A 14,612-nucleotide genomic window follows, 5' to 3' on the forward strand; every position below is an offset into this window, starting at 1 on the left:
CACGTCCGTCTTTGGGTCACAAACTTACATATGTGTGCCAAATTTCAACTTAATTGGTACAGTAGTTTCGGAGAAAATAGGCTGTGACAGACGGACAGACAGACGCACGAGTGATCCTAAAAGGGTTCCGTTTTTTCCTTTTGAGGTACGGAACCGTAAAAAATGAGGGAACAATGAGTTTCGAATGAGTTACGTTACGAGTAGCTTCTGGTAACGCTGCAGGTTTTTGTTGGTCCCCATTTAACGCTAACCGACAGGGAACGTTTTATAACCTCTAATTGTACTGTATTTATTGCTGCGAACCAGCACAGGGGAGGTGTGGATACGGTCAACATTATTTCAAGTCCTAGTGTCCGACCACGCTAACTCTGCGTGGCATTTGCAATGACAAAATGTGATCCTGTAAAGTTTTAAATACCGGCAACATTTTACCATAGGTAAACCAGAGCCCGTACCATGAGTCACTGACAGCGTCAAAACTGACATTTACGCTATCGAGAACGTAGTTTACTATCTATACATCTCGTTTGCACAAATATGCGAGTACGAGCGAGATGTATAGAAAGTAAATTACGTTCTCGACGGCGTTTAGGTATGTCAGTGCCAAACTGATGGTAGCCGTAAATAGCTACTTAAGATGGACGTTTTTTTAATTTCCGTCTGTTTTAAAAGAAATGGCGTCGTACTGTCCATGACTGGAGAAAAGTTTTATTTTCATAGGTACTGATGTTAAAACCAATTACTGAATACCTACATCGAACACATAGGCAAACGAAGACTACGACATTCAACTCTTAAGCGCAAAGCGGTAGAAATTGTATAGTGAAATATCAAAAACACTCCAAATGTTCTCAAATTTTAATGTCTCATGATTTGTGCCGTTACCATAGGATTGTTTTCAATTTTCTACATTGTTGCCCACTTATCACTTTTCGTTATATTGTTTACTAGCGACCCGCCCCGGTTAACAATCGCACGGGTTAACAAATTATAGGTACATGAACCTTCCTCTTGAATCACTCAATCTATTTAAAACAAACCGCAATAAAATCCGTTGCGTAGTTTTAAAGATCTAAGCATACATACAGACGGACAGACAGACAGCGGGAAGCGACTATTTAGTGATTTTGATAATAATAACAACTCCATTGCTTCTAGAAAGCGGTATCACGCGGTAAAAACATGTGAGAAGTGCGAATCAATGGCTGTCGCAATGCCGTGCTCAAACGCATACTGTTGACACATCATCTACCGTGTCATCGATATAATGAATAGAATCGATATAACAATAGTGGCTATGTTAGCTGTAGACCTTGCGACTTGAAAACCACCATGGTATCGCCCACAGAAATATGAATATTATTAAAAAAAATTGAAAAACATAATCGACACCAAAATTCTCTACTTATTATATATATCGACCATACGCCTAGCACATGATTGGCGCGACAGTATCTCGCAACGAGATACACTCCCCTTCTTTTTGTATGTTAATTAAAGAGGGACACGTAGTCTATCTCGCCGCGAGATCCTGTCGCTCCAATAGCCCAGCTGCTCATAAAATTTCACGAAATTCTGTTGAGAAATGCGACTTGCTTTAGGGCTCATTTAGACAGTCCCCACATTTTTTTATATTAGGTTATCATAGTACGTTGTACTTATTACGGCATCTATATTAATAAATAACCGAGAAAAATACAGAACCCAGGTAATACTACTTTAGTTAGGTAATAATATGTACTGAATCAGTTTATTATGTAAGTTTAACGTCCCTTATCTCAGGTGGTTGTTATCTGGTTAACATTGATAAGATACAATTTATATATAAAAACTTTTGTAAAACAACTTCCTCGTCATAACTGCAACACATCAGCTACAGCATTTCCGTAGCGGCCGAAAATTTGTTAATAAGCGAAACCTATAGTTTTAAACATGAGTTTTGCTAACAAAGTGGTGATAATGACGGGAGCAAGCTCGGGCATCGGCGCGGCGACGGCACTGATGTTCGCCAAGGAGGGCGCCGACGTGGCGCTCGTGGCGCGCACGCAGGCCAAGCTCGCCGACGTCGCCAAAACCATCGAGGCGCTCGGTAGGAAACCCCTCGTAATTCAAGCCGACCTCTCCAAGGAAGCTGACGCCGCCACCGTCATCCCTAAAACGAAAAAACATTTCGGAAAACTGGATGTGCTTGTCAATAACGCCGGAATAGCTCCACAGGGATGCTTACTAGATGGCAAGGCGTTACAAGCATACGACGATGCGATGAAGACCAACGTAAGAGCTGTGATCCAATTGACCAGCCTTGCAGCGCCTTATCTAATCCAGACTAAGGGAAATGTGGTCAACATATCCAGTGTAGCAGAACTGAGGCCCAGCAAGATGACTACGCTTATGTTCTATGCCGTGTCAAAGGCGGCATTGGGGCACTTCACGCGTTGCGCTGCCTTAGAACTAGCGCCTTCCGGCGTTAGGGTAAATACTGTGAACCCCGGGCCGGTGGAGAACGAATTTATAACCAACAACAAGCTCGGCAATGCCGATGACTTCAAGGGAAGGCTGGCAGGCTATACTGCATTAGGGTATATAGCCAAAAACGATGAGATTGGACGCGTGGTATTATTCTTGGCGAGTGATAAGGCGAGGAGTATTACTGGCTCAACCTACCTAATTGATAATGGGAGCCTTTTAAAATGAATGTTTAATGCCTATACAAAGAGCGAGAACGTATTGTTTTAAAAAAATATTCTGAAGATACCTAATTAAAGTCGAAATCAGCAATTTTTGAATTAATTGGAATAGTTAACTACTTAGTAAATAAATCACTTGTTTTATTTATGATTGTTACCTTCCTTCCCTACATAGTTTTAGTTTAACCTTTTCCAAGCAGCACGTGGGAGACAACTTTAACATGAGGAAATCTTATCGCCGGCTGTACTAGTTTATCTTTAGGTACCTATACAGTGAGTAAATCCATTACGGGCGATAAATTATTGTATTTCTAAGCAAATTTCCCTCAATATACTTCTTAGGTCCTATGCTAACCACGCACCGTTTAAAGATTCGCCCGTATTGAATTTAAACACTATAGTTAGTAAGGCCACGGACTCTTTTATTCATCGCTCGGTGCTGGGTGCGTCTAGTCCGCCTGCTATTAATCAAGAAAATACCAAAATTGGCCAAATTCAGCATTAGAAAAAAAAAAGTAAAAAAGTAAAAAAATATTTATTGTACACAAAGGATTTAGGAAGAAACATAGATTAACTGGCCTTAAAACTAAAAGACAATTATGTACATTTAAAGCAATTACAATCATGGTTGTACCGGTTCCTACACTAGGCGTAGCCTGTCACGTAGGTAACCAATTCAGCTACGAATTATCAATGAATTGAAATACCAAAATTGGCCAAATTCAGCATTAGAAGCTTTTTTTAACTTGCCCTGTTAGTATGTACGTCAAATCTTGGAAACTATTTTTGAACAACTTTCCCGATTTACGATTGAGCTGAAAATTTGCATACTAATGTAAATCGGATGACAATGTAATATTATGATGATGAGACAGGAGGTGGCGTTGATAAACAACGCAAAGTACTTAACTGTGTTTGCGGTTGTTAGAATTGTCTTGATGAGTAGGTATTAGTTGGCTGTCAAAAGAAAAGTACAGTCAGAGATAAAAGCTTGGTACAAGCTAAAATGATTTATTGCCTAAAAATTATGATATTGTCTGAATTGTCTGACCGGCTTTCCAGCTGTCTGGCCGTTCATCACTACAGCTTGCATTTCTCAACGGTTCGCGAGTCCTATACAGGTCATATTATACTAGTCGATAACAGGTATCCACGTGTCTTTTTTTAGAAGCGGTTGACAGGAAACATTTCTAGGTCTAACCCTGATCTTTCCTATCAATATAACTTAAAATCTCCCAAAAAGTGTTTTAAGTAAGTTCTCATAGTCAAGCCTTGTTATATTAACATTAGTTATAATAATAGACCTACCTAGCAGTATTAATACTTACCTACCTACCACCTATATGTTGTAATAATACCTAGTTGTTAAAAAAGGCTTTCAGTGACTCATCTCATTATGAGATTTATGAAGCTGTGAAGAAATAAAGTCAGGAAGAAGGTATTGTAAAGTGTCATTCTATAGAACTTGCTAACTATGTTATTGTACATTTATTGTAAACTACGTGTATGTGAGGTGTGCAATAAAGAGTATTGTATTGTATTGTATGTCAAATAAACCGCCACATTGAAACTGTCAAAAATATGAATATTCTAGTGACTTTTGTTTACACAGTTAGCAAGTTCCATAGAATGACACTAGAACGACAAGTGAAATAAAAGTAAAGTGTGAAATTGATTAGAATTTATTTTCGTTCAACCAATAGACAATTTTGATAATACATATATTCACATTTAATAAATATAAATCATTATTTGGGGACAAGCTTATATATGTCGCAGTCGGATTGTATAATCCGCCGTATTACATTACGGCTAGCCGTTTTACAAAACAGGGGCATTTTGAAATGCGGCGGTTCGACGATTAGCCGGATTGAATGCGGCTGAATGAAAATCCGCCGGAATGTATTCGGCGCCATACGTTCTTCAAGACGGCTAGCCGTAATGTAATACAGCGAGTCATTAGCCGCCGCTTAGACAGTTTTTAGTTCCCATTTTTAACACTCGTGGCGCTGCCTGACATAACAACAACAAACTATGAAAAACGCTGGGGTGTCCATCAAATCTGGAGTTCGTCGGACTGTTCTTTTCAAAAAACATTTCCTTCGCAACTTAACTAGACGGAGCCCAGGGGCTCCTATTTCTGAGCGGTTTGCCCTTCGGGTATCTGAAGCTACTTAACGAACCTAACCTACCTAGCTATTGATTTAGTGAGACGTCCGTGAAAACATCCGTCATTTTGGGGAAAAAAGCGTAGGTAGGTAAGTAGGTTAGGTTCGTTAGGTAGCTTCAGATGCCCGAAGGGCAAACCGCCCAGAAATAGGAGCCCCGCTTGCGGGGCTTCGTCTATTTAAGTTGTGAAGGAAATGTTTTGGAAAAGAAACACATGTAGTGCGGTGGGACCATGGTAAAAATAAATTAAATTGCAAACATTGTCAAACTCAGGTTACGTAGGCGACCGAAAGAATGGTCACTCTACAATCTAAATAGTAGATACGATGCGGCTAAACGTAGGCCGCCTTATTGAAGAACGTATCGCAATGACAATCCGGCTAATCGTCGAACCGCCGCATTTCAAAACGCCCCTGTTTTGTAAAACGGCTAGCCGTAATGTAATACGGCGGATTATACAATCTGACTACGACATATACATTACATATCAACCGTCCCAAACTAAGCAAAACACATACTTTGGGTACCAGGCGACGATACTCATAAATACTTACATAGATAACATCCATGACTCAGTAAAAATATTTGCGGTAAACACAAATAAATCCTCTTACCGGGATTCGAACCCGGAACCTCTTGCTTCGTAGGCAGGGTCACTATAGCGACTAGGCTAGGAGGCCGTTTAAAGTACGTACATATATAAAATACCAGCTCAGTTTTTCATGGTCCAGCCATTGTCGATGACGTAGTTAGATCCAGTGACGCTCCTAGCCTTCTCGCTAGCTAGGAACAGAATTACGCCTCCAATTTCTTCATTCGTAGCTAAGTAACCTTGGAGCGTAGCATTAATTAGCGCCTGCCTTCTAACCTTCGGATCTCCAAGATTATTGTTGATGTTGAAGTCGTTATCTACTGGCCCAGGGTTGACCGTGTTGACTCTGATTCCGGAAGACGCTAGCTCCATCGCCGCACAACGCGTAACATGATCCAAAGCTGCTTTAGACACGTAGTACGGAAGAAATGTTGGTTTACTAGAAGGACGCAGAGATGCCCCGCTAGAGACGTTGACCACGTTTCCCCCGGTCTTAGCAAGATGAGGCGCTGCCAGGCTTGTCAGTTGAACGACTGCCCGAACATTCGTCCGCATTACCTCATCGTAGGCTTGCAGTACTTTGCCGTCTAATAGGCTTCCTTCTGAAACCATTCCGGCGTTGTTGACGAGCACATCCAGTTTTCCGAAATGTTTTATCGTTTTAGGGATGACGGCGGCGGTGTCAGTTTCCTTGGAGAGGTCGGCTTGTATTACGAGGGGTTTTCTGCCGAGCGCCTCGATGTTTTTGGCGACGGCGGCGAGCTTGGCCTGCGTGCGCGCCACGAGCGCCACGTCGGCGCCCTCCTTGGCGAACATCAGCGCCGTCGCCGCGCCGATGCCCGAGCTTGCTCCCGTCACTATAACCACTTTGTTAGCAAAACTCATGTTTAAAAATACAGTTTCGCTTATTACAAATATGCCGCCGGTATGGAAATGCTGCAGATGATGTGTTGCAGTTATGACGAGGAAGTTGTTTTACAAGAGCTATTATATTGTATCTTATCAACGTTAACGAGATAACAATCACTTGAGATAAGGTACATACATAATACTTAAACTGATTCAGTAAATACCTATTAGTATTAACGGCGGTCTGTATTTTTCTTGGTTATTAGTTATTTTTGCCGTAAATACAACGTAGGTACAGTTTACCTATGAAAGCAATAAACATACTGAGTAGTTGACTACTGATTGCGTACTACGTAGTTCTATTTGATGCTTGAATTTAAGTTTATTTTAATTTGGTCTGTTAAAGGGTTAGATAACTGTCGCTGCCGCTAAAATTGGCATACGATCAATAGGTGTAAACCATCTTCATCAGTGAATAGCGACAGACAGGCGAGGCGAACCGCGGGCGAGGCGCGGTCACGCGCGGTCGCCGCGCGACAATGTGACGGTTTCACGCGTCAGCGGCGTCGCTCCCGGCCTCGACACTTCATCGACCCACACGTTACTACATGGAGGCCAATTCAAACCTACATTGTGACATTAAAATGATATAAAAATGATGTCAGTCGCCCGTGCGTCTCGCTCGCACCAATACATGCACGAGCGAAATCGACGCGCCACCAACGCTTAAGAACATAATTGGATTTTTGATTAAGTATCAGGAGGACCAAGGACGTTATAAGGATAAGGCCAAAATTTTTGAAAACAAAAATACTTAAACACTGAGTTACGAACTACACGATATTTTTAAGATTTTTAAGATTATTAAATCGGTATAAATTATAGTTTTAGAAATGTCCCTATAATATTTATTTATTTGAATATTAATCACATTTTTCAGATAGGTATAAGTTGTAACAAAAAAAAATAGTGGGGATCCGTTTTGAGGTATATTACGGTATTTTTGATAATTATTATGTAACAATACATAGAGGGTTGGCCGACTTGTACGACCTGCCCCATACAAAATAAAAAATATTTTTGCATCAATTTTTTTCTTCTACTTTACCTAATCAGAACTAGATATCGAATATGGTTTAAACGCAACCCCACTATTTATGTTGCACCTTGTATATTTATTATACATACATACAAATACCGCTTGGCTCAAATAAAAAAAAACCGGCCAAGTGCGAGTCGGACTCGCGCACGGAGGGTTCCGCACCATCAACAAAAAATAGAGCAAAAAAATCGTGTTTGTTGTATGGGAGACCCCCTTAAATATTTATTTTATTTTATTTTTAGTATTTGTTGTTATAGCGGCAACAGAGATACATCATTTGTGAAAATTTCAACTGCCTAGCTATAGCGGTTCATGAGATACAGCCTGGTGTCAGACGGACGGACGGACGGACAGCGAAGTCTTAGTAATAGGGTGCCGTTTTTTACCCTTTGGGTACGATAAACCATAACCAAAAAAACAACGAAATAAGGGACAAAACAAAGTTTAATTTTTACCGTAACTAACTTTTTTCTTATGTTCAGTTTTTTTTACCGTAAATAACTAAATGTTTAATAAGTGGTATAAGTTCGTATAACATTAAGGCTAATTAAGGCATCAATATATAAAATAAGTACCGTAAAATGGGGTGAGTAGGGGCAAAACTGACATTCAAACCACGATAACATTTTATTTTTACATATGCAAACTGAATGGTGTATATAATAAGGTGTTCCGGAGGTTTGTATTTTAGTTTTTATTTTATTTTGGGTAGTTCCATTTCATAACTTTGACGATAAACAGGAAATCCCACCTCACCCCGTAGTCCCTCGTAATTGGGGTGTGATGGGATTTCATACAAAGGTGATTTTGGAAGATTGTTGGATCGATTCTTTATTATTATGAATATTACTATAGCTCCAATTTAAATTGGAATACATTATTTTTGTAGCAGTAGCCTTAAAATCCCATCTCACCCCCTTTCATCCCGTCTCTCCCCATTCAAAACCAAACTCTCCCCGCGAACCCTACTCACCCCATTTTACGGTATGTTACAAGCTTTCCGTAACGGGTATTGTCTTGTTTTCATTTAATTTTGTTTTCTCAAAATAATATATTACTTACATATAGTTGGTTAAACCAATTTGTCAGTAAATAAGAACAAAAAACTATACTCATCCTTTTCTTTCTGGTGCTAGTTCTAGTGTAAGACAAATAGAGTATAATTCTCTATGTCTATGTTTGAAATGAGACAGTCTTTTGACCAATTATTATATATGCGTAATTTCTTTATACAATTTTTTTGCAATACATTGTGTAACACTCGGTATTAGTATTATGTTATGCAGGTAGTGTAAACAAACCTTGAACGAGTAGGGTAAAAGCACCAGTGGCCAGCCAGGTACCAGTAGTCAGCCTTTTGAGTGGTTTATTGGTCATAAATATCTGGTATATTCGTTTAAACAAATCACGAGTACTCAAATAGGAGCTTTGATTCCTTATTGGTTAATACGTCACACGACAGGTGCGGTGAGGGAACGGGGGGAAGAAATATACTCGTTCATAAAGGTGCTGTTTGTCGACGAGTGCAATAGTGTCATGTCCGCCATATTTTTTACTGCACGTGGTGTTCTCTTAACAGGCAAGAAAAACTATGTTTTAATGTTAAAAGTTATTGTTTTTGTTAATGATTGGTTTATTTATCAGTTTATCTATTAAATTGCATTATATTTGAATGAAAATATCAATATTTCACTTATAAATTGAGGGGGCTGGCCACTGGATAACACTTTTTTCCAAAGAATCCAGTGCCCAGCCCCCCACGGCTGACCTTTGGGTTATTCGTTTATTTTATTATTTTCGAGCCAATGCGACCGTTAGGACCGTTAAATTTACATTTTCAAATTTAGTTAGGCATGCCCTAGTCAATTTAAAGTAAAACCCAGTAGTCAGCCGCATTTGAAATAACGTTTTAATGCGGCTGACCACTGGGTTTCGCTGATCCAGTACTCAGCCATTGACCTTGCTTGGTACTTCGCCGCCAAAAATATGTCCAGATTTTTAAACCCTATCTCATTGAAATAAGGTTCATAAGTGTATACATATTTTTGACGTTAACTATACATAACTATCATTTTCCTGGTCGGTATAATCCGTATAATAGGACGTTGTTTATTAATGATAAAATGATAATTAGATCTGAATAGACTCGTTTAATTATTTTTTACCGAATACCTACTAGGAACATAATTATATATTAGGATTTACCTCGTTAATTTTTGACGGATTAATTATTAGAAAATAAATATTGCGATTCTTAGTTTGCAAGAATAGTGTTAGTTAAGTACCTATGGGCAACAAATTTCGTGTCATAAGAATTGTATGTACCTATAAGATTTTTTTATTTTATTAAATAAGTAAACTAGTAAGTAATACATATAAGCAAAAAAATAATAAACTAAAATTAAAAACTACAACTAACTACAATAACAATAACTAAAATTATGAATAAAAAATAGATATTATAACATCATTGATTTTGATATATGCAAAAAATTATAAACTAAAATTAAAAACTACAACTAACTAAGTACAATAACAGTAACAAAAATAATAAAGAAAAAATAAATATTATAATATCGTTGATTTTGAATAATTTTACGGTTTAGACTCACTTGTTTTAAGTCACTCGCGCGACATGTTTCGGAGAGCCTATCGTTGATTTTGATATAAATATTAGTGATTTTGATCTAATTATTATGAATAGTTTATATAGGCTGAGTACTGGGTACACAGAGGCTGCTTACTGGATTTTGGAGGCTGACTACTGGAGAAAAGTGCCATTTTTTGTTTAAACTTAATTAGAGATATTATAAAGAGGATTGTTATTTTTTTAAATATTTTGTTGTAAAACTACGATAAACAATTGATCTAACCATGTCATTTGTTTAATTATCCGACTAATCCTGTAGAAATGCCGAACGTTCAAACTTAAAAAAGTCGTTATAAGGCTGACTACTGGTGCCTTTACCCTACGCACCAAGTGCTTAATCTATGCACTAATGGACATCGTTATCTCCCTACCTGCAAAGGTTGTTGTAGGTATGTCCTAGATGTACATTATCTAAGAGTGGCATCGATAACCTAGGTATAAAACGTCATATGCATTCAGTTTAAACGATATACTTATACAGGCTTTACGGTAACGATGAGTTTTAAGAATATCTAAGGTTGTCATAGTGACGGGAGCAAGCTCGGGCATCGGCGCGGCGACGGCGCTCATGTTCGCCAAGGAGGGCGCCGACGTGGCGCTCGTGGCGCGCACGCAGGCCAAGCTCGCCGCCGTCGCGAAAAACATCGAGGCGCTCGGCAGGAAGGCCCTCGTAATACAAGCCGACCTCTCCAAGGAAGCTGACACCGCCACCGTCGTCCCTAAAACTGTAGAACATTTCGGAAAGTTAGACGTGCTAGTCAATAATGCTGGCATATCTCCAGCTGGATCTTTGACGGAAGGCACAGTATTGCAAGCGTATGATGAAGTGATGAAAACCAACGTTCGGGCGGTGATCCAATTGACAAGTTTCGCGGCGCCATATTTAGCCAAGACAAAGGGTAACGTGGTCAACATTTCAAGCGTGGTAGCTTTACGTCCGTGCAAAAACCCGGAGCTACTCCCGTATTTTGTGTCAAAAGCGGCTCTGGACCACTTCGCGCGTTGCGCAGCTGTCGAACTAGCGTCGTCTGGAGTTAGGGTCAATACTGTCAAGCCTGGACCGGTGGATAACGACTTTAACAGTAACAATAGCCTTGGTGATCCCAAGGTCATACGTCAGACGCTGATAGACGCTACCCTCCAAGGTTTCATAGCTACGAATGAAGAAATTGGCGGTGTAATTTTGTTCCTAGCTAGTGACAAGGCGAGGAGCATCACTGGATGTAACTACGTCATGGATAATGGATGGACCATGGTTTCTCATGAGTAAGAGCGTTTTCACATCCGATATCGGATCGGTAGAATTGTATGAATGCTGTAATACATATAGAACGTATGGTAAGTAATTGTTTAAAACCAGGGACCCGTTTCTCAAAAGCTTGTAACTTGTAATACAAACGGATGTCACTTTTTGACAGCTTTTGTTAGAAAGGGAATTCCACTTGTATTACAAGTTACAAGCTTATGAGAAACGGGCCCCTGATGTTCATTGTAATACTAGGTACTAATTCTATTTGTGCCTTTTGTTTTATTTCATTCCTAAATTCCTTATTTTTTAGGTAATTAATTTAGGTGTATTTTAGTGTGCAATTATTGCAGGTATTCCTCTATTTGTAATTACCTACCGAGTATCTATAATTTTTATTCAGGTGGTATTTGAGTATGGATAGAACTAGGTTTATTCCTATGATCTGTAATGAGGAGTATATTTTCAAAGAGGCTTATTTCGTTATGAAAACCATACAAAAATAAGCCTTTTTGGACTCTTCTCAAATATTTTCACACCTGTAAGTAGATATTTATTTAAGATGTCTTTGCAGAGTTGCAAATGTAACGCTTTGTCCTAAGGAAATGCGTAATACCAAATTGTCACGTGTTTACGTCTAAGAAAATCTGTATACCTACGTAAGATTGTTCCCCAAACTTGTATCAACAAAACGTAACATCCAAAGTGTCAATAGCATTTTACTCGCATCCCGTCCCCTCCTCTTGATATTTAATTTTGATATGAAACCCACCGTGACGCCACGAATAAATCTTATCCGGCATCTACTTGCCAATATCACCGCGAAATATTAGCCGTCTCGAATCTTAACATACAGAAATTGTCCACTTTACCTAACGTCAAGGCAAAATGCACCTTAATTCGTGGAATTAAAGCTCGATTTCTAAGCGCGGACAAGAGGTGTCTATGAATGTGTGATAGAGGAAACTACGTCCTATAGCATTGGCGTAAGATTTGACTTTGGAACATACGGAATTGGAGCCAGGAAGTATGAATTATTTCCCAACACACGCTTCTGTAAGTTTAACCTTAACTGTATTAGATTAGAGTTCATATTTATTTGCATTGGTCAATGATATTGCTTGACCCATCTCCAGGGATTTAGTAGGGTTCTTAGTTACGGTTTTATTTGAATTTGCCAAAATGCTTTGTGACAAATATTTGGACATTTATTGCGATCGCTGGTGGTGAGGAATATTAAACGGTGTTTCTATTTGATGGCTCGTAGATTCCATTGGTCACGGGTATTTGTGGATTTGCGCGAATGCTTTTGCTGTGGTATTTTAGGGGACCATAAAACGTTACTTTAGTGGTTTCGCTACACTTATTACCCAACAGACGCAGATGGGAAGGATAGGATGAGTGTGTTAGAAGTAGAAGGTGCCAATTTTATTGATAAGTAAAAATTACACAGTCATCATACAAAAAGTACATGTCAGATATTAAAATCTAAAACAAACACGCAGTCTGTTCGGAAAGATGGGCCCCATACATTCCACGACTCTTCTCTTTCCGCACAGACTCTATCTCAGGTAAGGTACCTAGAACTACTGCTAATGACAGAAATAGTTGACCCATCTTGTGACCACCTTGCAAGTTCGTTTGCAGTTGAGGTGAACTGTATCTGCAACTGGTACATGAGAGAGATACCGATATGACGCAAGGAAAAATATAATCATACATTTGATTAAAAATACCAAACAGTTGTGACAAACGAAGGTCTCCACTGCTTATAGATTTATATATTTAGCGAGTCCATCCTAGGAGGAATAGAAGGTAGGTACCTACGTAGGTACATTAACTTGTTAAACTTTTATCTTCCTCAGCAAACACATGCCTTTAGCGCACGCAATACCTACCCATTGCATGGTCAAAATAAGTGGCATGGCCTATGGCATAAAGAGTATTAGTTGAAGACGCAGACCTAAATATGGTTTGACTAATCCAATAGCCTAAAAAAGTAGGCTCAAGGTGTCACCAAAACATTAGGGGCCTGAGTGGTAAAACCACACAATTAGAAGCGCTTCTAAGCGACGAGCTGTCATGCGATGTGTTAGTGATTACAGAGCACTTTTTACGCGACTACGAAATCCAATCTGTTACCTTAACAAATTTCGACCTTATATCCTATTACTGTAGACCGAATATTGAACGCGGTGGTAGCTGCATATACGTTAAGTCTGATAAAAGAGCTGTAAACAAACCCGATTATCGCGATTTATCCCGCGAGCAGATATTCGACGTATGTGCTATATACCTTGTAGACGAAAATATCTTAATAATAGGAATCTACCATTCGAATCTCACCAGCCATACCGAGTACTTAAAACTATTCGAGGAGTTACTAACTAAAATTAACAATGACGAACTTCTAGCTATAATAATGGGAGATATTAACATCGACCTTCTTCTGAATACTCCGTCAAAGAGGCAATTGGTGGATATATTAACGACGCACGGGTTTCGGCAACATATCGAAGACGCAACGAGACGGGACGGCCCCAGTGCAACTCTATTAGACCATGTGTACACAAACATCCGCGACGATCGAGTTACCGCCGCCTGCGTGGACACTCATCTGAGCGACCACGCAGACGCAGCGCAGCGAGTGATCGCGCCGTGCCCCCCGCGCCACCCACCGCCTCAAGTGATAACAAAACGGGTTTTTAGCCACAAAAACAGAACGTCTTTCGCCCTAGCACTCGAGTCTATAGATTGGCAAGCAGTCGTGGCTAAACACAGTGGCGAATGTGAACATTTTGCAGTTACAGTTATTAATATCCTCACTAACTTACTAAATATCCACCTCCCACTAAAACCCTTAATAATACGTCCTAAACATAACCCCTGGATAGATACCGAAATTCAAGATTTAAAAGCACTGACCTTCGAGTTTACTAGCCTATCAATAAAATACCCGGATAATATCCCCCTACACGACTCCTTAAGTAAGTTACAAAAATGCTACCACTATAAATTAAAAACTAAACGCAGTGACTATTTTAATTCAATTATTAATAATAACCCCAATAAAAGCAGGGCGATGTGGAAGGCCATCAACATCGAGCTAGCTCGGACCCCCCGTGAGCGTGTCGACTACACCGAACTGCTCGTCGACAGCGCCGGCCGCCCGTTCGCAACCAAACAACTCGCGGTAGACGCCCTCAACCACGAGTTCGTGACGGCGGCCACTGCGTGCAGAGCGCCCGCTGCCGACCGAGGCCGATGCATTTCCACCCTGTCAGATGGGTACACTGCCGCCGATTGCTCACTGAGGC

At 39.8% G+C, this 14,612-nt stretch overlaps 3 protein-coding genes and 1 long non-coding RNA gene across 5 annotated transcripts in view; 2 read left to right on the forward strand and 2 right to left on the reverse strand.

Annotated features, from left to right (window-relative positions):
- Positions 1-14,612, reverse strand: part of LOC134657018 (uncharacterized) — a 324,919-nt gene that overhangs the window by 27,653 nt on the left and 282,654 nt on the right. The window lies entirely within an intron of this gene.
- LOC134657320 (glucose 1-dehydrogenase 2-like) lies at positions 1,899-2,726 on the forward strand. The gene has a single exon (XM_063512894.1). It carries the CDS (start codon positions 1,933-1,935, stop codon positions 2,692-2,694), a length of 762 nt encoding a protein of 253 aa, XP_063368964.1. The 5' UTR covers positions 1,899-1,932; the 3' UTR covers positions 2,695-2,726.
- LOC134656761 (uncharacterized oxidoreductase MexAM1_META1p0182-like) lies at positions 5,531-6,481 on the reverse strand. The gene has a single exon (XM_063512282.1). It carries the CDS (start codon positions 6,331-6,333, stop codon positions 5,569-5,571), a length of 765 nt encoding a protein of 254 aa, XP_063368352.1. The 5' UTR covers positions 6,334-6,481; the 3' UTR covers positions 5,531-5,568.
- LOC134657315 (uncharacterized) lies at positions 10,438-11,327 on the forward strand. Of its 2 annotated transcripts, XM_063512889.1 has the most exons (2): positions 10,456-10,948; positions 11,158-11,327. In XM_063512889.1, the coding sequence occupies exons 1-2, from the start codon at positions 10,618-10,620 to the stop codon at positions 11,211-11,213; spliced, it is 387 nt and encodes a 128-aa protein (XP_063368959.1). In that variant the 5' UTR covers positions 10,456-10,617; the 3' UTR covers positions 11,214-11,327. The 2 variants fall into 2 exon arrangements, with proteins under 2 accessions (XP_063368958.1, XP_063368959.1); XM_063512888.1 differs by having other exon boundaries at positions 10,438-11,327.

This window comes from Cydia amplana, chromosome 19 (assembly GCF_948474715.1).
Source record: "Cydia amplana chromosome 19, ilCydAmpl1.1, whole genome shotgun sequence".
NCBI lineage: Eukaryota > Metazoa > Arthropoda > Insecta > Lepidoptera > Tortricidae > Cydia > Cydia amplana.

Coding starts and splice junctions, on each gene's coding strand:
- LOC134657320 (XM_063512894.1), top strand. CDS start 1,933: ATGAGTTTTGCTAACAAAGTGGTGATAATGACGGGAGCAAGCTCGGGC.
- LOC134656761 (XM_063512282.1), bottom strand. CDS start 6,333: ATGAGTTTTGCTAACAAAGTGGTTATAGTGACGGGAGCAAGCTCGGGC.
- LOC134657315 (XM_063512888.1), top strand. CDS start 10,618: ATGTTCGCCAAGGAGGGCGCCGACGTGGCGCTCGTGGCGCGCACGCAG.